Consider the following 26,330-nt stretch of genomic DNA (forward strand, 5'->3'; position numbering starts at 1 on the left):
CGGACCTCTGGCAGTCTCTATGGGGGTACCACAGGGTTCAATTCTCGGGCCGACTATTTTCTCTGAATATATCAATGATGTCGCTCTTGCTGCTGGTGATTCCCTAATCCACCTCTACGCAGATGACACCATTCTGTATACTTCTGGCCCTTTGGACGCTGTATTAACTAACCTCCAAACGAGCTTCAATGCCATACAACACTCCTTTCCTTGGCCTCCAACTGCTCTTAAATGCTAGTCAAACCAAATGCATGCTTTTCAACCATTTGCTGGACGGTTCTGACTTAGAATATGTGGACAACTACAAATACCTCGGTGTCTGGCTAGACTGTAAACTCTCCTTCCAGACTCATATTAAACATCTCAAATCCAAAATTAAATCTAGAATCAGCTTCCTATTTCGCAACAAAGCCTCCTTCACTCACGTGGCCAAACATACCCTCGTAAAACTGACTATCCTACCGATCCTTGACTTCGGCAATGTCATTTACAAAATAGCTTCCAATACTCTACTCAGCAAACTGGATGCAGTCTATCACAGTGCCATCCATTTTGTCACCACCACGACCTGTATGCTCTAGTCGGCTGGCCCTTGCTACATATTCGTCGCCAGACCCTCTGGCTCCAGGTCATCTATAAGTCTATGCTAGGTAAAGCTCTGCCTTATCTCAGCTCACTGGTTACGATAACAACACCGTAGCACGCGCTCCAGCAGGTATATTTCAATGCCAACACCTCGTTTGGCCACCTTTCCTTCCAGTTCTCTGCTGCCAATGACTGGAACAAATAGCAAAAATCGCTGAAGCTGGAGACTTATATTTCCCTCACTAACTTTCAACATCAGCTATCTGAGCAGCTAACCGATCGCTGCAGCTGTGCATAGCCCATCTGTAAATAGCCCACCCAATCTACCTCCTCATCCCCATACAGTTTTTATTTACTTTTCTGCTCTTTTGCACACCAGTATTTCTACGTGCACATCATCATCTGCTCATCTATCACTCCAGTGTTAATTTGCTAAACTGTAATTACTTCACTACTATGGCCTATTTATTGCTTTACCTCCTCACGCCATTTGCACACACTATATAGACTTTTTTTCTATTGTGTTATTGACTGTACGCTTGTGTGTAACTCTGTTGTTGTTTGTGTCGCACTGCTTTGCTTTATATTGGCACGGTCGCAGTTGTAAATGAGAACTTGTTCTCAAACTAGCCTACCTGGTTAAATAAAGGTTAAATAAATGAAATGGCCAAGCAGTCATGGGTGAATAGGGAGAACAAGAGGGGGCTGAGCACACACCCTTGTGGGCCCCCAGTGTAGAGGATCAGCCAAGTGGAGATGCTGTTTCCTACCATCACCACCTGGGGTCGGCCCTTCATGAAATCCAGGACCCATTTGCACAGGGTGGGGTTGAGACTCGGGGCCTCAAGCTTAATGTTGAGCTTGGAGGGTACTATAGTTTTGAATGCTGAGCTGTAGTCAATGAATAGCATTCTTACATAAGTATTCCTCTTGTCCAGATGGGATAGGTCAGTGTGATAGTGATTGCATCGTCTGTGGACCTATTTGGGCGGTAAGCAAATTGAAGTGGGTCTAGGGTGACAGGTAAGGTGGAGGTGATAGGATCATTGACTAGTCTCTCAAAGCGCTTCATGATGACAAGTCAGTCCTTCTGGGTGATAGTAATTTAGTTCAGTTACCGTTGCATTATTGGGTACAGGAACAATGGTGGCCATCTTGAGGCATGTGGGGACAGCAGACTGGGATAGGGAGAGATTGAATATGTCGGTGAACACACAGCCAGCTGGTTTGCGCATGCTCTGAGGGCGTGGCTAGGGATGCTGCCTGGGCCGGCAGCCTTGCGAGGGTTCACGTTTAAATATCTTCCTCACGTCAGCCACGGAGAAGGAGAGCCCACATTCCTTGGTAGCGGGCCGCGTTGGTGGCACTGTGTTATCCTCAAAGCGGGCAAAGGTGTTTAGTTTGTCTGGAAGCAAGACGTCGGTGTCCGTGACGTGGCGGGTTTTCCTTTCGTAGTCCGTGATTGTCTGTAGGCCCTGCCACACTCCAGGGCTTCTCTTTATGGTGATCACACTTTTTTTTCCAATAGGAACACTCCATTCATCATTGCAGCCTGCTTGTCTGGATGTTTGGGCCCGTATCCACAAAGCGCCTCAGAGTAGGAGTGCTGATCTAGGATCAGTTCATATAATCCTACTCTTGAGACGCTTTGTGGAGATGGGCCCTGAACACTGAGTACTGAGAGGTTGAGGTTGTGCTTGTGTGGCGACTATAGGCTCCTGGACTGGCTCCAGGAGGGTACAGAAAAAGAAGTGGATGTGAATGCACTTTTTTTTCCCAGACGAGAAGTGAGAGGCACTAGGACCATTGTCTTGGTGTGTGTTTGTGTGGCTGGGTTTATCTTTCCAATTATGTGTGAGTGAGTGGATTTATGTTGTCATACTGTAGCAGCCGTGTTGGTAGATACTTGATATTGAAATGGTTACATAAAGGGGGCTGAGGCTATGAGCATTTAGGTTATAAAAAGAAGTGGTAGAGAGGAGGAACAGGAATGGGGTTAGTATAGAGGGAGGGGCAGATTCAGGGATATCATAGACTTAGGTCCCAAATAGCACCCTTATTCCCTTGTGCACTACTGGTCAAAAATTGGAGCCATGGAGTTCATTCTGGTCTTCAGAACACCGTGTGACCACGCTGTGATCTCAAATCTGTAGTGACATGCAAGCTGCCCACCCACCACAGTTTAATATTACTCTCTCTGTTTGTCTCTTGCCATTCAGTCTATCTTTATACCTCCCTATTCTTCCCTCACCACTGCTGAGACAGGTCTGGGAGAGGAAATGGCTGCATGATTGTGGTAAGAGAGTGGCCTTCTTACTGTATGGCCTCAGTGTGTGTGATTGTATCGGTCATAATTCCCCTGAATGTCCAGACAGTGTCAGGGTCCCTGCTCTGTGTTGTATCAGTGACTCTGTCCAGAATCAGAAAGGAGTACTCCATGTTCAAGAAGGCAAAAAATAAACAAGTCTTCTTGTACAAAAACACGTTTTAATTCAATAATGCAAAATTTCTGAAAAAACTGGAGGCAACATTTTTTTGTTCTCATTGTTTTAGTCACTATTGCATCTCAACCATATTATCCACAGCATAAAAGCAGTTTGTTTCTAAATTTACACTGATCATTCACAGATAGCATTTCTGAAAAGTCCAATTTCTACTTCTCTCTTACCCAGTCTGTCACACACACGCACACACACAAGCGCATCCCCATTCAAGGCCAGACACACACACACACACATTTAACTAACCTTGTTGGGGGGTACAATTGATTCCCATTCAAAATCATATTTTCCTTAACCCTAAACCCCATAGAAATATAATTTTTCCTTGTGGAGACAAACTAAAATGTCCACAGTTAAATTTGTTTATTTACCATTCTTGGAGACTTTTTGTTAATTTACCATTCTTGTGGAGACTTCTAGTCCCCACAAGTATAGTTAGACACTGCAGTAGTTTCACACAGACCCTTCTGTGCATTAACATTTGCTTCTGTGGAGTATAACAAGGTTGACTGAGGGTTTGGGTTAGGTTAGATTCAGATGTTGTGGTGAACTGTGTCCAATCTATTGTATGTTTGAGTTGACCAGAATGCACTGTAGGTGATGATAGTGCTGATGCAGCCTCTAGTCTCCGTATAGGGAGGGGTGGGTCTTACAGGTGCAACTGGGACCACCAAGGTACTAGTAAACAGGGTTGCTTGTACAGTACATTTTCACACACACACACACACACTATAACATTCAGCAAACCCTGTTTCGACCTGCCTTCGACCCACCTTTGTTTAGGTGTCGTCTTCAAAAACGTTCAAACAAAAACACGCTCTTGGAATTGTACTACATTGCTTTCTGACATTACACACTCCTTTCTCACTGACTGTCACATGAACAAACATTATTGATTTTTTTTTCTGTTGACTAGTTGAGTTAAAGAGTCTTCGTGTTTCTCTGCGATAAAGAGAGTCTTCAGTCTTCTCTGTACACTGGTGGCAGGTGGATACCCTAACAGGGTCTCCAACAACATGAATGCTGGGATAGCTGAATGTCACACTACTGTGTGATATGTAAAAGACCCTTTCCTGTGAGGTCACTTCCTCTTTAATGGTGCGTTGTTGACTGATGGCTGGGCGTAGCTGAGGCAACACACTGGATGTGTCACGATGTGTGTGAAAGTCAGGACCTCCAATCACATTTCCCTAACTGTCTTAACCTGATGAGAGAACTACATGGCGAGGTTCTCTTCTGCACTGTTGAACCAATCTAGTAAATGTGAAGGTGGAGTTAAGATGGAGTATCGTCTTGTTAATGTCCAAAAGCTCTTTTTCATTTTCCCCTGAAAAACAGATGCAATCGTATTCCTCCGACGCCGCAGATGGTGCTCCTGTCTCCTTAGGCCTGCTTTTTGATTGGAGAAATGTCTATTGTATATTACCCCTTTTGACTGAGCTGAAAAGTTTGCGAGAGCAGAGAAGATTGCTTTCTGATTATATTATAATAGCGCTGATTATTCATAAGGCAAAAACAAGAGTCTGTCCATTCAGTTTTTTGTCTTTAAATAATTTTTGAATTATCTGATGAAGAGGAGTCATTTTCATCCTCTTTGGCGCTTATGCCACCTGAGTCAGTCTGACCCTGCCTCGCTCCATTCGCCAACTGAGTCCACTGTTCCATCTCCGCCCTCTTTCCCTCAACTGCCCAATCAGATGCTGCCGTATCTCCTCTCAACCAATAAAGAGCTGGGGGGGAATGAACAAGATTTAGCTTTTGTTGTTTTGAGTGACGGGCACTTGAACACCTTTCTGTCCGGTTGCTATGGACACAAGAAATGGCAGTGGAGCCAAGAGTCAAAAACACTTTGAAAAACGTACTGTACAAAGTGCATAAACCGTTTCATGCACGCTATTACGGTACATGTAAGTCAGACATTCAGAACTGTAACTCACCCAGTTTGTACTTCTCTCTGGCCTCGGCCCGCTCCTTGGCATCAAAGTACCAGACAGTGATGGCATAGCTGTAACACACGATGATCTGATCAGACTGACAACAGAGATTCTCAGCTCACAAGCAAGTACAGACTAATTCAGCACAGTATAGTACAGCATAGGAGAAGGTTAAGTCTGAGCTATATAGGGTCCGTGGCGGGTTAAGCCTGAGCTGGTTTTGGTCCGTGGCGGGTTAAGCCTGAGCTGGTTTTGGTCCGTGGCGGGTTAAGCCTGAGCTGGTTTTGGTCCGTGGCGGGTTAAGCCTGAGCTGGTTTTGGTCCGTGGCGGGTTAAGCCTGAGCTGGTTTTGGTCCGTGGCGGGTTAAGCCTGAGCTGGTTTTGGTCCGTGGCGGGTTAAGCCTGAGCTGGTTTTGGTCCGTGGCGGGTTAAGCCTGAGCTGGTTTTGGTCCGTGGCGGGTTAAGCCTGAGCTGGTTTTGGTCCGTGGCGGGTTAAGCCTGAGCTGGTTTTGGTCCGTGGCGGGTTAAGCCTGAGCTGGTTTTGGTCCGTGGCGGGTTAAGCCTGAGCTGGTTTTGGTCCGTGACGGGTAAAGTCAGGGTCATTGACTCTCCTGTGGGGCTTCTCAGTGGGGTTGTGTTGTTTATTCCTGTCTCTCTCCCTCAAGCACGAGAGCTGCAACTGAACCAACCGCCCTCCCTCTCTCCCTCCACCCCTGACCCCAATCCCAGTCAGGAAATACGTTCTTCCTGTCCTGAGCCCCACCTCACCCCCCAGCTGTCAGACAGAGAGGAGAACTAGAATCAGGCCAATCACGTGTCAACTTTTTGTGGCATACTTCTGACTACTGCGTTCCAGCATTCAGTATCTATATGAAAAAAATCATCTGCATGATCACAACGTCATGAATAGGCTCTGGCTGAGTTCATACTTCTCTCAACAGTGAATCATCAGCATCAGAGTGGATCTATAATCTGTTAAAGGGATACGTTGGGATTTTGGCAATGAAGCCCTTTATCTACTTCCCCAGAGTCAGATGAACTCCCGGATACCATTTTGATGTTGTCTTGCGTGCAGTTTGAAGGAATTTGCTAATGAGTGTTAGCGCATGCTAGTAGATACCATAGACTTCCAGTCACTGCACTAACACTAGTTATCATTGACTTGCGAAACTACCTCTAACTTCCTTCATGCCAGATGCAGAGACATACAAATGGTATCCATGAGTTCATCTGACTCTGAAGTATCCCTTTAACAGAGCAGGTAAAAGCATCCCCAACACCATTAAGAGCCTTTAGTGAACAGATACTGCACTGTGTGTGAAGGTAAAAAAGTGGGTTAGAGGTTGTAACGGCTCTGCAGAGAGGAAGTGTGGTGGGGGTGGGGTGGGGTGGGAGGTTGAGTGGATGTGGTTATGGTCAAATGATGTGGCACACTTTCAGGGAACTGAAAGCAGTGGGAGTCATCCAAAAACCCTCTCTGGGAATGACTTTGTGTGCCTTAGTACATAGTAAATCTCTGTTTGAGTATACAATACCTGTGGGACATTTGTGAGTGTGTGGGAGCTGGGATACGTTGCGTCTCAGCGAGCATGCAGTGGCTTTGTAAGTGTACATTCTGTGTCACCTCTCTGACCCTAGTGCGAGTCCATGTCAGCATGCATTTGTGTGTGCGCGCGCTCGCGGATGGGCCATACGGGTACGCCTGGTGCCCAAATAGATGACGTATGTCACGCAGCTGAGAGTTGAGTAGATTTGGTTCAGTCAGTTATCCTGGTGAGTCCTTCCCAGCTAGCTAGGTTATGCTGGCAACAAAAGCAGCACTGTGCCAGTTGAAACGGGTAAAAGAAAGATATGTTTATTTAGATATGCGAGGGAGAAATAACTTTGTAGTACTGGTCCTCATCTGGATGTCACGTGACATGCCAATTAGCTAACGCGACGACAAGCGGGTGCAACGGTATTGTATGGAGGTGCTACGTCGTTGCTTCCCCCGGGGCAGCCGTATCATATGTCTCTGGCGAGGGGTTAATGTTGCCAATTTGTTCCATCCCACTTTATTTTGAGAAGGATAGCAGCCTACACAAGAAACAAATACGCAATACTGCATGTGGTAGTAACCACCTAGGTGTCAACATGATACAGTCTAACGTTACTGCTCAACGGGGAGAGTTTGTGCCGCATGCCGGCAACACAACACCACCAAGGGGCCCTCTTGGCGAGCGGGGGAAGTATCTAGATAGTGTAGCTAAGTATCAGGCCAGGATGACAGCTAAAGCATGGTTTTCACCAAAAAATTACAACTATGGCATTATAGTAAAAAAAAAAAAAAAACTCATTTAAAAACTTAATGATTCTGAACACTCTCCCAGGTCCCAAATTCGGCAGACAAGTTTCAAATTCTCACTGAACTTTCTAGCCACAAGCATAAATTAGCTAGCTGGGAAGGGCTCATCAGGACGAATGTTTAAATCTGTATGTCTCCACTCGACTCTCAGCTGCGCGACATACATCATCAATTTGTGCACCAAGCGTGTCCGTATATCCTTTCCCGTGTGTGTGTGTGTGTGTGTGGTCACTCACCGTGTAGCGTAGGCTGGCTTAACCTCGTGTGGGTTCCTGCGGTCGGACCAGAAGATGAGCAGACGGTCAAACAGCGGTTCTATGTTGGCCACCACACTCTTCCCCTCTGGATAGATCTGCAGCAAACCTCCTTGAACCTGACCACACACACACATAGGTGTCATGTTAGATGCACAGTGCCTTATCCATAGCCTTGAGGTTAGAGAGGCAGGTGAGTCGACAGAGGGTTGCCGGTTCGAAACCCATGGCAGACAGTGAAGATCTGGTGGGACTGTAAAATACGGTAGATTAGATATGAGACTCAATGTTCCATTGTACCTTGACATCCCAGTTCTTGTTGAGATAGTAAATGCAGGTGATGCAGCGGCCGTCACCGTTAGGGTTGTCCACGTGACGGATGTACCCTGTGCCGTTACCTGGGTAACAGGCCACCATAGCCTGAGGAGAGAAGACGGGGATGTTAGTCGGTTACAGTAAGAATACACACCTCAGGCCTCCTGAGTAGCGCAGTGGTCAAAGGCACTACATTGCAGTGCAGGACCTGGGTTCATTACCGGGCTGTGCCACAACTGGCCGTGGCCGGGAGTCCCATAGGACGTTAAAGTTTCCCCACCACTCACTTCGCTTCCCTTTATTAAACGGGGCTTGGTTGTTTCATTGCCCCCAACCAATGCGTTCAAAGGGTCACACCCTTTTGACACTGAAAAGCCCTGTACAGATTGACCTTGGAATGCATGCTACCAGCAGGATGCACAGCCAACAACTATGGTTTGCATGCCCTGCCGAAGGACCCTATATCATGCAGAAAAGGTGGAAGTTCGTTGGTCCCCAGTGATGGTGAGTATACTGGTAGCTAGACAATAGACTTCTGGTTATGTATCTGGTTATGTATATTTTGATAATCATCACCATTATCGCTAGCATAGCTTGCTAGCTAACGTTAGCCTACCTAATACAATTCAGATTGGGCTTGGAAACACGATAACATCATGATTGCGATCATCATGATTGTGATGTTGCCAGATTGACTTTAGATGCTAAATACTGTAACTTTAGCCAGCTTAACTAAGATTGAGGGGACTGCCGTATTTTAACATGTTAACATTGCTAGCTAGCTATTTTTGACAAACAGTAATGGCAACATTGCCATCTCTCTAAAGTAAATCTGACAACATCTTATGGCAAAATGGTTTCCTACCAATTATTTGCCTACTTTAGTAAAGCCATCGTATTTCCATGCCACTCTAAGTTAGTGTAATTTAGACTACAGTCACATTAGCCTCTGATGTGCAACCCATGTCTAGGGCACAAATTAATATTGGATGCAGCTATGGTGGTATTAACTAGCTAACTCATGCATGACTACAATAGTGTACTAACTAGCAGCAACAAACTCAAACCAACCCAGGTCAATAGCAAAACATGTCACAGTTGGTGGCAGAGTGTAAGGGCGTCACCGGCCTGAATCTAATCCAATCTGGAGGCAGTCAGTCTACATCTATAAAGCATAGAATTACCTTCCAAACAAGATTACGTTCTTTCTCGAGCTATGTTTATATTTGAGGTATGATGATAGTTGTTGACCGTGTTTTTTCTGATAGACAAAGTACACAGTTGGGGGCCAGACTGATCTCCTGGTCATGAATGGATTCCGGGACCTACCAGAAGGAGCAAAGTTGGATTTCATTACATGTCCAGCAATGTGATTGCAATGGTTTAACGACCTCCAAAAATCATTTTATTCACTGTTTACTTGCTATTTTTAAAGCTTGTCGGGCAAGACCTCCAAATGAAAGTGTGTAATGCGACAAGTACCCTTGCCAGTCTCCCTCGACTCCAATGAAAAGGACATGCCATCCTGAGGCATAACTGAACAGTGACTATGTGTGTTTGTGTTTCACAGAAACATGTATGGAGCCAGGACATGGAAACTTGCAAGATGATGTGATGACGGGCTTGATACTAATGTCTCGTCTTTTTTTTAAATGATTGAATTGAATCAGTCAATATGGGGAGGGAGAAACCCTATGTGTTCTACACCAGGATCAGGGAACTCCTGTTGTATACTGGGCACCACACAGGAAGGTATGACCACTCTGAAATATTTGCCAAGGTAGCCCCATTACCACCACCAGTATCTGTATCGGCTGGGAATGACAATGAAAGGTGCCACATTGTTATATTAGCAATTATGTAAAGGGTTGTTTTATTCTACATCAGTGGTTACAAACCGGTCGATTGCAATCGACTCGTCGATCTTCAAACATTTCTGTATGAAAGCCAACAACAAGGCTTGCGCTCCTTTTTAATTTTTTTGTGTTGCGCTATTGGCGGGAAGGTGCACTTGATTCAGAAGCCCTGGAAACCTCATGGTCAAACAGGGAAATGGATCTAATCATTTTTCCACCATTCATTTTTCCCATAGGGGATTTTTAGAAACACTTCAAATAAGGGGGGGCTGTGTTTCGTGTAGGTTTACCCTGTCGTGATGTTTTGATGACCGTGTAAATCTCTCTCGGACAAGGTGACTTTTATCAGTATATTTGGCTTTATTTACTCTCAGATTCGAAAATGCTAATTAGCATCAAAGTATGCATGCAAAACTACAAATCCCTGCAAGCTCCTGCACGTCATCTCTAGCTGACACCTTTGCTAACATGTATTGGGTCCTTTTAAAACTTGCACAAGACAGTTCAAAGAATTGTTCATTTAAAGAAATGTTGCCAATTTATTAATGACTACATTTAGCTAACATTAGATGGTCAATCCAGAGATTCTTACCTTTGCCACAATCCAGCAGTCGTGTCCAAATCATCAGGCATTTGTAGTTCTTTGAGCAGCTAATTAGCGGTACAATTTTTTTTTTTTTTTTTTTGGGGGGTTAAATACTGCCGACTATATTGTCACCTTGTACGAGAGATTTACACGGTTATCAAATTGTCACGCCAGGGTAAGCCTACACAAAACACAGCCCTTATTTTAAGTGCTTCTAAAATCTCCTGTGGAAAAACGATTGGAACCTATTTCCCTATTTTGACCGCTAGGTTTTAAGGGTATTATGACTCATACTGTGGTACTCTATGGTGGCAAGGACCCACATCAAACCACACCGTGTTTGGCTTCCATCATGGCCGCCAGCATTTCTTGAGGAACAAGAGGGGGGAAAAAAAGAGGCCAAATCAGCAGGTGCAGTTCCCCTTTAAGACGTGTTATAAAAACACAACCCAGACATTCCCTCCCTCCCCCGTGAGGCAACTGGAACACCCCGGCATTGGGAGGTAAGGGTGGCAGGGAAACAGCCTGGCCTGGCCTTGGGAGCTGGGAAACTTCCATCCTCCTCACCAGGAGCCGAGGACAGTTTACCCTATATATGGGTTCTGAGAGAGCACTGTGTGAGTTAAGCAAGGTGATAAAGAGAGTAAGGGCCTCCCTGTAACCAACGTTAGAGCTTCCATTTAACCTGTAATTGTAGGGCTACAAGGGTTAGGTTTTTGTTTGGCTACTAACGTGGCGGCGGGTCTGTAATAAGGGTTTTGTGCCATGGCCCATTTTAAATCGTGTGAAGAGTGAAGCATGCACACTCAGTCTGCGCTGTGAAACTAGACGCTGTGCCTTTAAGCCATAATGGCCGGGTATGGCAGCCATGTCGCCACCCCCATTTCACTGAGCCTGTACCGTATCATCAGTGGGCCGAACCCTTTACCCACCAATCAGGTAAAACGCTTTAGGCGGTAAGCAGTAGAAATGGTATGGCTCTGCTGTGTTTTCGGTTACTTTAACCCCTTCACTGGTGTTCGTAGGGATGATATTCCACTCCATAGGGCACCATATAGGTTACTGTACTCAGAGTCCCATGGTTCTGTATAGAGACAGTCAGTGTCCCAATGATTTCTCTGTGTCTTAAACACGGTTGTGTAGGACCACATGCATACATTACGGGTCAAACGTTACTATAAACTCGGACTGTTCTAAGAACTTTTATAGAGAAAGACATGGGTTATCGTCTTCACAAGACGGTACTCAAACTCTAACTAGCTGGTCCTGTTGAGGATTGGACAGTGAGCATGTAACTTCTCAGCTAATGTTTCAACCTCACCTGTACTGTACTGGACTGGACTGGAGACAGTCCCTTGAGTATCAGAGTAACAATGGCCTCTGGCTGGCATTTCCCCCTGCTAGGCAAGGCTGTGTTAGGCTGTGCTTCTCTAGGGATGTGTGTTTCTGAACGGGCTGGGAGTACACATTCCTTCGCTGCACGCGACTATGCGAAAAGCTAACACCACATATCACCAACACCACATTTAACACAGGCTGCCCAATTCTGAACTTAAAACAAAAAAAAATTGACCAATCAGATCAGCACTGAAAAAGATCTGATGTGATTGGTCAAAAGAATCATTAGTGGAAAAAAATATCAGAATTGGGCTGCCTGTGTAAACCTAGCCATATTAGCACGTCTAGATCCAATGCCACACATGGTGAACACACATGATGTATGACCTTGTTCAATACTAATCCTAATAATAATACTGTGTCACAAAGGCTCTGATCCAACACCTCTAGAACACCGAGGGGTGGTTTCCCAGACACAGATTAATCCTAATACTGAAATAAAAAGCATTTTCCATTGAGCTTGCTTTTTAGTCCAAGACTAATCTTAATCTGTGTCTGTGGAACTGCCCCCAAGTCAACCACTTGGCCGTCATTTTGCGGAGAAAGCAAATGAAGGTAAACTAAACAATGTAATTAAATGGAATGATAATGTAGGCTATACCAACTGAATGGAACTAACAGTAAATTGGCAGTTAGATATGTGCGGTTATTAGGCCTACTGACGGCCGATACTGATAGTGGGTAATATTTAACATGACAGAAATGGTCAACAGAGAAAGTCGGGGTAGCCTATAAATAAGATATTCGAGAGTGCCCATCCCTGAAAGTTAAAAGGCCATACAATTTAAATTCTGCATATTGGCACAGCATTTCAGTTTTCGGCCATACGACTGGTTTCACATTTGTCTCCGGTGATTACAAGTTAAAATATAACTAAAACAAGTGTCATTTATATTTACACTTCCCTTATCCAAATGGATTACTCATTTACCTAGCTCGTATCAATAGCTCTTATAGTTGTACATTACAGTGCATGGAGAATGGTGCTATTTCTATCTGGGGGAAAATGAAGTAGGTTTCCACTTGGAACTGGTAGGTTCGGTAGACCATATTCTTGGTTTCCTCGCTCGTAAAGGTTGTGTAATTTATTAGGGAATTAAATCAAGGTCAGAAAACGGCGTATCTGTAGACAGATACCTCAGCCACACCGTCATTTAGTCCATCTCCACCCAAAACGAATAGCACGCTATTCTCATGCTTACGTTCAAGGTCAGAATATGCATAGAGAAGTGGATAAAAATGGAATTACGGTCCATTTACTCACGCTTAACTCGAGTCGGAATCGGACCCCTAGCCTTTATCTCTGCTGGGGAGGTTATTTGGGTCAGGTTTGGTGTGTGTGCGTGAGAGAGAGAGCAGGAATGTGAGAAAGAAAGCCATCAGGGTCCCGGTGACGGTGTGTTCTGTCAGGGCACGGATACTTCATCACGATACAGATCAGGACCCTGGAGAGTACAGTACACCTCATCCCTTCACCGACTCTGAACATGAACCTTTTCTCCCTTTTTGTTTTACTCTGCCTCTCTTTTCTCACTCTTCCACTGTCGTTTCTCTCTGCCTCCCTTTGTTCTCTCTCTCACTTGGTCTTCCCTTCTCTTTAAAAATTCTGTCATTATTTCTCCTTTTCTCTCTGTCTTTACCTTCCCTCTCCTCTGTCCCTCCATAGCTCCTCCTTTCTCTCTCCTCCCCTCTCCCAGCCCATCACAGAGTACAAGGGGGAAGAGTAAACACTGGTGAAGAGCGGAGGACTGACTTCCTCTTTCACTCCAGCTCGGCTCATTTAGACAAATATTGGCTCAGTTATCAGCAAGGAATGAGGAGCGAGCAGGGAGAGAAGACAGTATCATTCAGCGTCACTCCAGAACTGTCAAGCTCAGAAGCTTCGATACAGAGTGACGACAAAGTCCTTCATGTTCAAATCCACTGAATCCATTACAGTGCCAGTCAGCCGTCTGCATACCGTGGTGCAAAGCAGCTACAGTGCCTTGCGAAAGTATTCGTCCCCCTTGAAATTTGCGACCTTTTGCCACATTTCAGGCTTCAAACATAAAGATATAAAACTGTATTTTTTTGTGAAGAATCAACAACAAGTGGGACACAATCATGAAGTGGAACGACATTTATTGGATATTTCAAACTTTTTTAACAAATCAAAAACTGAAAAATTGGGCGTGCAAAATTATTCAGCCCCCTTAAGTTAATACTTTGTAGCGCCACCTTTTGCTGCGATTACAGCTGTAAGTCGCTTGGGGTATGTCTCTATCAGTTTTGCACATCGAGAGACTGACATTTTTTCCCATTCCTCCTTGCAAAACCGCTCGAGCTCAGTGAGGTTGGATGGAGAGCATTTGTGAACAGCAGTTTTCAGTTCTTTCCACAGATTCTCGATTGGATTCAGGTCTGGACTTTGACTTGGCCATTCTAACACCTGGATATGTTTATTTTTGAACCATTCCATTGTAGATTTTGCTTTATGTTTTGGATCATTGCCTTGTTGGAAGACAAATCTCCGTCCCAGTCTCAGGTCTTTTGCAGACTCCATCAGGTTTTCTTCCAGAATGGTCCTGTATTTGGCTCCATCCATCTTCCCATCAATTTTAACCATCTTCCCTGTCCCTGCTGAAGAAAAGCAGGCCCAAACCATGATGCTGCCACCACCATGTTTGACAGTGGGGATGTTGTGTTCAGGGTGATGAGCTGTGTTGCTTTTACGCCAAACATAACGTTTTGCATTGTTGCCAAAAAGTTCAATTTTGGTTTCATCTGACCAGAGCACCTTCTTCAACATGTTTGGTGTCTCCCCCAGGTGGCTTGTGGCAAACTTTAAACGACACTTTTTATGGATATCTTTAAGAAATGGCTTTCTTCTTGCCACTCTTCCATAAAGGCCAGATTTGTGCAATATACGACTGATTGTTGTCCTATGGACAGAGTCTCCCACCTCAGTTGTAGATCTCTGCAGTTCATCCAGAGTGATCATGGGCCTCTTGGCTGCATCTCTGATCAGTCTTCTCCTTGTATGAGCTGAAAGTTTAGAGGGACGGCCAGGTCTTGGTAGATTTGCAGTGGTCTGATACTCCTTCCATTTCAATATTATCGCTTGCACAGTGCTCCTTGGGATGTTTAAAGCTTGGGAAATCTTTTTGTATCCAAATCCGGCTTTAAACTTCTTCACAACAGTATCTCGGACCTGCCTGGTGTGTTCCTTGTTCTTCATGATGCTCTCTGCGCTTTTAACGGACCTCTGAGACTATCACAGTGCAGGTGCATTTATACGGAGACTTGATTACACACAGGTGGGTTGTATTTATCATCATTAGTCATTTAGGTCAACATTGGATCATTCAGAGATCCTCACTGAACTTCTGGAGAGAGTTTGCTGCACTGAAAGTAAAGGGGCTGAATAATTTTGCACGCCAAATTTTTCAGTTTTTGATTTGTTAAAAAGTTTGAGATATCCAATAAATGTCGTTCCACTTCATGATTGTGTCCCACTTGTTGTTGATTCTTCACAAAAAAATACAGTTTTATATCTTTATGTTTGAAGCCTGAAATGTGGCAAAAGGTCGCAAATTTCAAGGGGGCCGAATACTTTCGCAAGGCACTGTATGTCAAATACACACCTCAATAATCATATCCGACATAGTGAACAGCCACAGGATACCAAGATGACACCCAAATACTCCCATCTGTAGCCAAACCATAATCTGGCTCAGTCTCGTTATGGAAGAGTGATACAGGCCAAAGTACAAGTGTTCCCTTCTGCCTGTGTGACTCTCTGGCCAGCCTGCCGGCCACCATCGTCTCGCCTCATTACCACGCGACGCTCACGCGCTGTGTGTGTGTTCATTAACCTCTGACTCCAGCCCCAACCCGCTGGTCTCTACCCACCAACAAGTCCCACACACACAGCCAGGACAGAGCTCATCTGAAGTCCCTCCAGGAGTCAGTGTGTAGAGGACAGACATTACAGTAATCCCGATGTGATTTACTGTACTTGGGACTCTTGAACGTGGCTACATAATTCAACTGATAACATTTTGGTGTATAAACACACAGGACATGGGCTGTAAGTAAGACTTGATTAAAGGTTTGGCTAGTGAACATAGTACAGTATAAATCGGTACAGTAGCTTTTTTAAGAACACTCAAAATACGGCTGGCTGCTCTAATGTAATGTATTGTGTTTTGACAGATGGGGGGGGGGTGTTCCTTCACGACAGGGTCAGGCTGCTTCTGGGAAATATGATGTCATCAGCACCATGGGTGGTGGTGTTGCATTGTGGGGAAGAATGGCCTTACTAAGGCATTTGCGTTGATCCCGACTCACTGTGGAAGAGCTCTTTATCTGGGATTGAGATGGAAATCACAGTCTCAATTCACTCTGCTCTGTTGCTAAGCAATCAGTGTGAGGGCGCAGAGAAATGCTGGTGAACATTTATGTTGTCAAGCACTTCCAGCGGGCTTCCAGAATGTTTTAGTCGCTAATAGGCGCATCCTCTAACCTCGCATCCCCTAACCTCACTCATTACCCTCGCAAAAAAATGTCAACGGAAACAAATGGGAAAAGCACTATAGTGGTAGATATGCAGCCAATAAAATGTTTGATGCTTAGTGGTAGATATACAGCCAATAGATGTGTGATTGCTTAGCGGTAGATATACAGCCAATAGATGTGTGATTGCTTAGTGGTAGATATACAGCCAATAGATGTGTGATTGCTTAGTGGTAGATATACAGCCAATAGATGTGTGATTGCTTAGTGGTAGATATACAGCCAATAGATGTGTGATTGCTTAGTGGTAGATATACAGCCAATAGATGTGTGATTGCTTAGTGGTAGATATACAGCCAATAGATGTGTGATTGCTTAGTGGTAGATATACTGCCAATAGATGTGTGATTGCTTAGTGGTAGATATACTGCCAATAGATGTGTGATTGCTTAGTGGTGGATATACAGCCAATAGATGTGTGATTGCTTAGGGGTAGATATACAGCCAATAATATATGTGTGATTGCTTAGTGGTAGATATACAGCCAATAGATGTTTGATGCTTGCACTGACCATGGTGTTGAAGATTGCAGCCCACTGCATGTATGCATGTAGTATTTTATAAGTGCACATTTGTTTGGCCCGAGAGCACATGCAACTGTTGCATACTTAACCACAATTAACATGTACCGTGCCACAGCACAGCCCTAGCCTGGAGGATATGCACACGCGTGTACAAACACACAGAGTTCTTGTACACCAGCGTTCATATAGACATGACACAGTCCAAACCAGCGCTAGTAGAGATCTAAGCCAGTAGTCAACCAGAACTGTGAGAGTCAGTCAAACCGGCATATGAATGTCACAAACACCGTGACCATACAACGGCATCCCAGTCACTCTCCTCTCCTGTTGCTCCCAGCCCCTGATCTCATTCAAACGGCATGACCCGACGTGTCGCGATCAGATCAGCCTTCTTCAATCTCTGTTCAAATCTCTCAGCGCCTCCGTGCCAATCTAATGAGCACCACTGGCACCAGCATTAATGCCCTAATAGTGTTGCCTCCTGTCTCTGCCCGCATGCCTGCCTGCCAAGATGAAGGCCAGAGAGAGAGAACAGGCTGTTCCTGGAAAGAAGTAAAATAAAAAGGGCCGAGCACACTGTCATAGCATACTGCCAGCAGATAAGGGGCATAGAGGACAGAGGCAGGAGAGAGATAAGGCTGAACAAATACAGGGCCTGACCCTGATGAGACAGACACACAGACGAGAGAGGGGAGAGCATCAGGGTAGTGCTAGGCTAACTAACTAGCACTGGGATAGGTAGGTGTATACTGGGCTGGGGATTTGCCAGGCTGAGCTTAGCTGAAGTGGGCCTGTGTGGGTTTTACTGGACTGGGCGGATGTGAGCTGTTCTATGCTGTGATGGCAAATTCTGTGCCGATCAGACAGTGACAAATGTGTTGGACTGAGGTGAACTCTGTGTGCTCAGCTGGCCTGTGTATTTCTGGATGAGTCAGTAAGGTTGAGCTAAGGACAGACGGCGCCTGTCCAGGGATCGATACAGGTACATTGGGTTCTAAGGCTCTCTGTGGACCTGCAGTAAGTCTCGGGCCTGACTAACCAGCTGAGCTGACACTGACATAAGTTGATGAAGTAATGCCCGTCTGTGAATTATTGGAAGCAAATAGGAAAAATAGGACTGTATTATTACAGGTTTATTTCTAGTGAAATAAACTTTATTGGATATTCAACCATTAAATCCCATTATATTTCTATCTTCCTCTTCACCTCTCTAATCGTATGTATCCATCATCTCACAGTTTCCATACTGAAATCAACTCATCATTTTCCCTCCGCTGCGGCTGAGTGTGTACTTGTTAATGAGGTCGGGTATCTAGCAGAAAAAGCTGATCAGCCTTGATGAGTCATGCCTGGTGATGGACCCCATCTTGCTTGAGTCACACTAACCACAGGGCTGAGGGTGTGTCTCTGTCTCTCTCTCTGTGTGTGTGTGTGTGTGTGTGTGTGTGCTCCTCCATTTCCAGTAACCTGACAAAGCGGTCATTTATACTATGTACACTCTTTTCTCCCCTGCTCTGTAAATCAAAACGTCACACTACCCACCAGTGTGACTCTTTATGCAAACGCAACCAACCCAGCCTACTGTCAGCATAATCTGAGACCACACACACACACACACACACACACACGCAAACAAAACACAACGTAAACACACAGGCAGTCACACACACCGGGACACAAACAGTGACACGCTGGATTTCAAACCCAAGATGGACTGCACTTGGGAAGTGCTCTCTGTGTGTGAGAATCGCTTGAAAGGTGAGTGGGCATGTGTTCATACAGTAAGTAGAGAATGTGTGACTGTTTGGCATAGGACACCGAAACGCAGTCCGGACTGCTCTCAGAGTCAGTATGAGTCATCAACCCCTGCTGTAAAAAGCTCCAAAACAAGCTGAGATCACAAGAACCATGCTCTTCCAGAGCCTACTCTCCCAGGACAAACAACAAGCACTAAAATTCCCTAGGAGGTCACCCAGAGAAGAGTAAATGCTCTCGTCATTTGTTTTACATGTCTCTTTGTCTTAGCAGCTAGCTTGGTACTGGATCGTGAGTGCGCTAGGCTAAATGCTAGTTGCTAGCATCTCCCTGGCCGTTCCTGTGTGCAGCAGCGCGGCAGTCTCTCTGGGAGGGGCATCTGAGGGCACACTGCACTAGACACTCATGATACGGCTGGCGCTGCTGCATCGGGCGCTTGTCTATCCCTCTGAACCACCTCTCATCTCACTCCTTCGAAATAACATCCATCTCTCCCTACCTAAGATATCTTCTTCTTCCTGCTCTCCTCCACACTTCTCTTCATCTACTACTCGCTCTCTCTACCCATCTCTCGCTCTACCACTCTTTCACTGCGCCTTTTCTTGTGATATATTGTCGCTGCTGCGTTGTGCTTGGATGGAGCTGGTGTGTGTTTGCTGAGCGTGCATTGGGTTGAGCTCCAGCTGGTGCTATGGTGGCATTATTCTGGGCACACACACACACACACACACACACACACACTGCAGTGCTACGCTCTGTATGGCCCTGTTACCAAGGAAACGGAGGGGAAATAGTTTGGCAGAGAAGCTAGAGGGGCTGATAAGACGCAGGAGAAAGGGAGTGGGAGAGAGGACCGAAAGAAAGAAGTGGGGGGGAAAAAGAGGGAACAACGAGAAAGGACAAAAGGAAAGAATAGACACATAATATTAGAGAGAAACAATGGTGGGGGACAGTACTTACTGAGCCATATAGACAGTAGGCTAATACAGATCGGAGCTACGTACAGATCGACATAGGAAAACGAAAGCAAGTTTCAGGTTGGGGGTAAATGTATATAGCTTTTGTTGTGATTCTGTTGCAATATAAAAAGTATTAAAAGCTACAATATGTAACTTTTAGGAGACCTGACTAAATTCACGTAGAAAAGTGCATTATAGATCTGTAATTCTCATTGAAAGCAAGTCCAACAAGCGGTAGATCTGTTCTGTGCACTATCTATGCTTTCCTTTCTTAAGTTTTGTTTTTGCGTCTTTTACGTTTTACTTCAAACAGCTGAAAATACAATATTTTTGGTTATTGAAAATAATATTTCACAGCAGTTTAGATGGTACAATGATATTCTACACTATATATTGCTTGTTTGGTCACAAACTGAAATTAGGAAAATAGTAGAAATTCTGCAACCAGGAAATGGCATATTGCACCTTAAAAAAAAAAGAAACATTAAAGAGCAGAGAACTGCTGGCGCAATGACCTTGTAAATTAGCCGAACTCCTCCCTCCCTTTCTGTTATTCTAATCTTTGCCTCGCCCACTTCCACCCCCTCAATTCATACCTTGATCTATGACTCATTGCTACTGTTCTATCCACTTCCACCACACTACATAACACACAGCAAGGACATTCTTTCCGTTCAAGATGGCACAGTATGCCAAGACAAGAGTAGGGGAGTTGTGATGGAACATATGAGCAGGGACATTGGCTTGTGGCTCAACTAACCCATTTAGCATCAGCTGCCTGCCTGCCACACTCATGGACCAGAGCAAGCATAACCTTTGACCTGGAAGAAGAATAGTCAGTTCCATGACAGAGGAGCAAAGGGCTGATGACTGGGAGAGTGACGTCCCTGTTCAAACACATGGTGTCTGGGTATTCCAGAAAGTATGTCACTGTGGGGGCAAGGTGTATCTCTACTACTCCGACGGGGTCGCCGCGCAGCTACGTTCTGATAATGTAGTTTACACAGACGCGCGCACGCACGCACGCACTGCACCCCACGAGAGGTGAAGAGCCCATATTCTGACAGCTCTGACCCACTGAACACTGGTACTGCTGCTACCCCTCACATCTCTACTGCACACACACTGTTAACCCTGGAACTGGTGCCCCACTCGCACGCTAGGCTAAATCCATAAGTACTGCAGTACCACTATGACTACCACTACTACTACCCTACCTTACAGTTACTACTACTTCTAAAGCTACAACTATTACTACCACCCTACACTACAACTGGGCAATTCCACTATAATGGAAATACGTTGAGATTTTTTTACTTTAAAATGTATGCCAAACAAAAAACAAACATTGATTTCAAAGCACAACGACTGCTTTGAACAATTCACTCAAATATATAAAAACACATTTACTGGAAAAACTGTGCCAATGCAAAGCTTGATAAAATCTCAGTTTTGTTCGGTTACCAAACTTTGTATCTGCACAGTTCTTCACGTAATGTGTTTTTGTAAGACTTTGTGTGAAATTGTTCAAAGTAGTCCTTGTGCATAGAGTTCTATGGTTTGTTCAACTTTGAAAGCAATGGCTTTTGTTTGGCATACATTTTAAAGTGAAATAATGTGAGTCTCAGCGTAATTCCGCTACCATGGAATTGCCCAACTACTACCACTAGTGAGGCTACAACTACCTCAACTATTACACGTAGTACCCTACATTATAGCTACTACTACTAATTCTATTAAGGCTACAACTACCACAACTATTACTGCTATGCCCTCTACCACTTCTATCACGACTTCTATCCCCACCATCACGACTTTATCTACTATAAATATTGAAATTAAATATTTTACTTCAAGCTCTGAGTAAATGTGGCGTAACAAAGTCTAGACAGTCCTTCAATGACTAACGCCACTGATAAGAGGCAGACCCTGGGGTCAAGGTTCAGTAGTGAACAACTGAGATAATATGTTAATATAACACAGTCACTTAGGTAGCAGATTATATCAAAGTGACTTACAGTGAAACACTAGGGTTATAATCAGTATAATGTACTGTGGCTTGTACAGGACTCAAACCATGCTCTAGTCTAGTTGAACCAAGGACGAGGTCTGAACCCTGCTTTGGGAGAGGGCTGAGTGGGCTGAGAAACTGGGTCAGGGTGGGATGGAAACCTGGGAGAATGCAGTGAGACTGGGTGACAGACGTAGGACCGTGACATAATACGCAAAGATAGACGTAGGACCTGGCTCAAATATCCAGACCTGCGTCACTGGGCAAGCTCACTGACAGCTTACAGCACTGTAGCCAACTACTGCGCCTTGGTAATCGAATGGAAGTCAGTCTATTCAGGAAGTCAACTGAAATTCCAATTAAATAACTGAACAGGGCTTTTCAGGGAATACTTAAAACTGAAAAGGAGAAACTATTAATTTAAAAAAATATATATATATGTGTATACACACACACACACACACACACATTTTTTTTTGCTTCCTGAATTGAGTGACTTCAATTTGAATTGAACCCAAACCTGTCAGTCATATCTGGCCATTGTCTAAGCTTGTAATATTAATGTTTTATGCTATGCTGAGGACGGTTAAAAATAACCATTCTTTCATACATTCATAATCTCAAACACACACAGACAAAAACGATCCAAACAAGCACATACGTACATAGCCATACAGAAGAAGCCTACAATAGGCTAGGCAAGCAAACAATCAAACATACACAGCCATCCAAACAGACACCAACCAATCAAACACACGCACCCTTACCAAACCAGCCACAAGAATGCCTTGTTTGCGTATGGGTGAGAGATTGAAAGAGCGGTCTTCAAAGCTAGTGAAACACCGATCTCAGACCAGATAGCTCCCAGAAGGTTGACTTGCTGCCAGTGGTATGAGAACATTGGCATAAACAGTGGCATGACAATAGGGGCATACACTGGCATGGGAGAAATCGGGGGCATATAGGACAGCTATGGCCCCACTTACCTGAGGGAGAACAGACAGGATTACATACCCACCCTTTGTCAGTGATATGATAGTGCCAGTTCAGGATCACAGTAGAGATATCATCAAAATGGGACACCGCACCCCCTTATCTATGGCGTAGAATTATATAAAACGTTGACATTGGTACTAATCCTTTCTATTTCAGTCTCTCCTCCTTCTCACCCCTCATCCTCCTCAGCATGATATGGCCATTGATGACACTGAGTCCCCAGCTCACCCTGTTCCCTTCCACAATTCTCTATATTCCCTCTTCCCCAGCTTCTCGTCCCACATCTCCCCTCATCTTGGTGCTCCAAGTGATGACGCCGTCCCTTCCTGTCCTCAAACCCACCGTCTCTACCTGCTACCCTGCCCCTCGGTCCTCCCCCACCCTTCCAGTTCTCTCACCTTGGTGCGTCCATTGATGACACAGTCCCCCAGCTGCCCGTGGGCAGCGCTGTGCATCACGGCCTCGTCGATGTGTGCCATCAGCATGGCGATGCCCTCGCAACCTGGCTCGTGCCCCTCCACCCAGGCGATCTGGTCTCCACGGATATTCCGTGAGGGGATGCTCCTCTGGCTGACCAGCTGACCCCCCCGGAACTTCCCGCTGCGGTTCAGACTCTCCACCTCGCCCAGCACCGACTCACCCAGCCGTGGCCCCAGGAAACTGTCCTTCACACAGATACCATAGGAAGTCAGGCAGGGCACGATGTACTGCTGGGCGATACTCTCTGCCGACCAGCCTACCCCGGCCGGTAACGGTAGAGACTGGATGCTGTTGGCCTCCACCGGGGACATCTGGCCTGGAACAACCCCGGGGCCCAGCAGCATCACCTTGTGTACATTGTGGTGCAGCTTGTTGTTGTGAGGGTCGGGCAAAGAGGGGTGAGGGGTGGCGCAGTGGTTGAGGTTGCTATGGTTATTGTTGATGCTGCTGTCGCCGTTGGCAGCAAGAGGGAGGACAGCCTTGCCGGGTTTGGAGGGCTCCGCTTTGTGAACTTCGCTCTCCGACACTCGTCTCCGTTTGCAGTCCGGGGTTATCGACTCACCTGGTCCATAGGCCATCATACCTAGAGTACCTAAACCTGAACCCACTGATAAGGCACAACCTTTGGGCGTCTCAGAACCCATGTCCCGGTTCTCCTCACCTCTCCGCTTCCGATGGTGCAGCTGTTTGACCTGCGGGTCACCATTGGGCCTCTTCACCAGAAGAATGCATTTCTCATGTTGTGTTCTGTCCCCATTCTCCACAAGGCGTGCTCTGCTGCCTAGGGGTTGCGCAAGGCCATTGGGTGTCTCCCCCACCCCTTTCACTTGCGGAGGGTAACCGTTGGGACCACTGTGGCTGCCCTCAATGGTTGCGAACGGAGACACAATCCCACCGTTATAGAACGGCAGCCCAGTATTCGTCTGTTTCTTTAAAACCGTGATGCTGGAAGTGCTTGTTTTTGAAGCCAGACCAGACAGTAATTCCGCGGCCGTGGCGCTCCCAACCGGCGCTATGCCCTGGCAGTAGCCGTTTAGTCCATTGAGTCCCATGTTGGTTTGGAAAGGTTGAAACTCGGCAGCTCCAAATATGTGTTCACCGTTTCTCACTCTCTCGCCGGAGGCTGGAAAACTGTTGTGTCCGTGGGAAGAGCTTTGATTTAAAAGGTCCGTGTGTTCCAAGCTCTCCATTTCATCTCGTCTAGTGCTAGATGCGCACGTAGCCCACGTCCTCGCCTCATTTTTTACGGGAGCCACCGTGCGAGAGCGAGAGTGCAGCACAACTGCCTAGGCTGCGAGAGAGGAGCGGTGCCACAGTTGTGGGAAGTTTCATATTAAAAAGTCTCCTTGCCACAATTTCTCTTTCATTCATGATTTTTCTTTAAATGGTTTCACATTTGTCTTCGATTGAAATGTTTTCTGGTATTCAGAAGCTTGAAACGTTTCTAAAACAAAATGATACAATAATTACTTGACTGCGATTACCGTTATAGCCTATAATAAGTAGGCTAATCGTATAGCCTCACATGCTTGGGACAAAATACTCAAGCTAAACATAAATCAGCCTAATCATCCCACCAGGCCTAGACTATTCATATTCCATAAATTAAGAAAGCTCCAAGGGACCCTACACTTTGTAGACAAATTGAACCGTAGTCCGAATATTTTATGTAGCGTTGCCTACATTTATTGACTAACTTAGAATAGGCCTACATTGCTTTAAATATGTTTTATTATATTCTAATAATATATTCTATTCCGACATGGGGCTATAGTGACTCGGGTAGTTAAATAGTAATCGATTTTTTACAGCAGTTCAATCCTAAAATATTTTTATGACAATATATTTCAGGCAATAACAACACATTAAAGTCATAATATTTATATCGGTTATAATAATTCCCCACTTCACGATGAGGGGGCAAACACACTGTCAGAGCAGCTAATCTGAAGAACGCATGCCACTCTACCTTGTTATGCATTCACATTACTACAGTGTATAGCCTGCATGCATAGCCAATAATTTAAGACATATAGCCTACACGTGTTTGCATTCCTTCCAACATACAGATAGCCTATATTGGATTATTTTGGAGTGAGTTTAACTACGATTCAGAAATCAATTCAACAACGTGCATGTAATAATAGTAGCCCGGGCAAAATATAGCCCTCTGTTTGTCAGCTGATTGTACACTTACCTATCAGTAACGCAAAGCTTCCAGCAATGTAGCCTACGTGACCTGCTGAGGGTATGTCTGTTATTTCCGGGATTGTCTTGGTGATGTTCTAGACACATTTCTTTGTTTAACCTATAAATATCCATATATGTCCACCACCCGGAGTTACATTTGGAAACTGATGCTTGTCCTGGGGAGGGAACTACCGCTTCTGCCGCGGGAGAAACGGTAGGTCCCCCTCAATCAACAAAAAGTACGCTCCATTCCCCCGCCGATCCTCCGCTGGTAACTCCCACTAGCATCTATCTCTATCTCTCCTGCCTCGCTCTCCCTCTCCTGTCCACGAACTACCCTGTCAATTACACGTGCTCATGAACAAGTCATGTGACACCAATCTGCTACAGAAACAAAATACATTCCACGCGTGTGTTCAGACTATTTATCTTCAATATGTTGAAGGTTCATAGAGTGTAATATTAGGATCTAAAATATAAGGGAAACAGTGGAGTGTATTCATGGATGACAATGAATACACTCCAAATATTTGACCAATAAAAATGATAAAATAATGTCTCTTTCCTCTTTGTGTTTTCATAATTTAACATCAGTTCCTGGTGGAATCATCTGAGTGAGGGAAACAGCGACCCCCTGTCTCAGTATGGGTAGCCCATGTACTGTATCTGATGCTCTCTGGAACAAACTAGTATGACATGTTGTCGCTTTAGCATTTGATTGATTGATTGATGCCAGCAAGCATTTGGCCTCCCTTGATAATATTTTTTTTTTATAAAAAAATGCCAATCAGTGTTAAACTGAGCTCAAATGTGGGTTGTCCTGGCACAGCAAAAGGGAGACCAGTTTGGTTCTCTTTCAAAGTATTCATTTTGGTTGTACTATGCCAGCCATGATTATCTGGACATCGAGACGTGTGCGCTGGGGAAGGGTGTCCCTCCTACCCTATAAAAGGCAGTGTCTCTGAGTCATTCAAACACCTCTTCTCGCTTTTCATCAGAAAACTTACATCAACACGACTGCAGTTTCTAGAACTAGCTAAACTGTTCAGACTTGAGCTTTACAACTAGCTCGCCGGGTGCTATTCTCGG

General features: G+C 45.1%; 1 protein-coding gene across 2 annotated transcripts; it reads right to left on the minus strand.

Annotated features, from left to right (window-relative positions):
- Positions 1–3,052: 3,052 nt before the first annotated feature.
- On the minus strand, positions 3,053–25,628 carry LOC112266681. 2 transcript variants are annotated; one of them, XM_024444364.2, is made up of 6 exons: positions 25,249–25,628; positions 22,970–24,495; positions 7,918–8,037; positions 7,600–7,736; positions 5,024–5,091; positions 3,053–4,816 (listed from the first exon to the last, which is right to left on the minus strand). In XM_024444364.2, the coding sequence occupies exons 2-6, from the start codon at positions 24,239–24,241 to the stop codon at positions 4,632–4,634; spliced, it is 1,782 nt and encodes a 593-aa protein (XP_024300132.1). In that variant the 5' UTR covers positions 24,242–24,495; positions 25,249–25,628; the 3' UTR covers positions 3,053–4,631. The 2 variants fall into 2 exon arrangements, with proteins under 2 accessions (XP_024300132.1, XP_024300133.1); XM_024444365.2 differs by having other exon boundaries at positions 4,685–4,890.
- Between the last annotated feature and the right edge of the window lie 702 nt (positions 25,629–26,330).

This window comes from Oncorhynchus tshawytscha, linkage group LG14 (genome assembly GCF_018296145.1).
Source record: "Oncorhynchus tshawytscha isolate Ot180627B linkage group LG14, Otsh_v2.0, whole genome shotgun sequence".
Taxonomy (NCBI): Eukaryota; Metazoa; Chordata; class Actinopteri; order Salmoniformes; family Salmonidae; genus Oncorhynchus; species Oncorhynchus tshawytscha.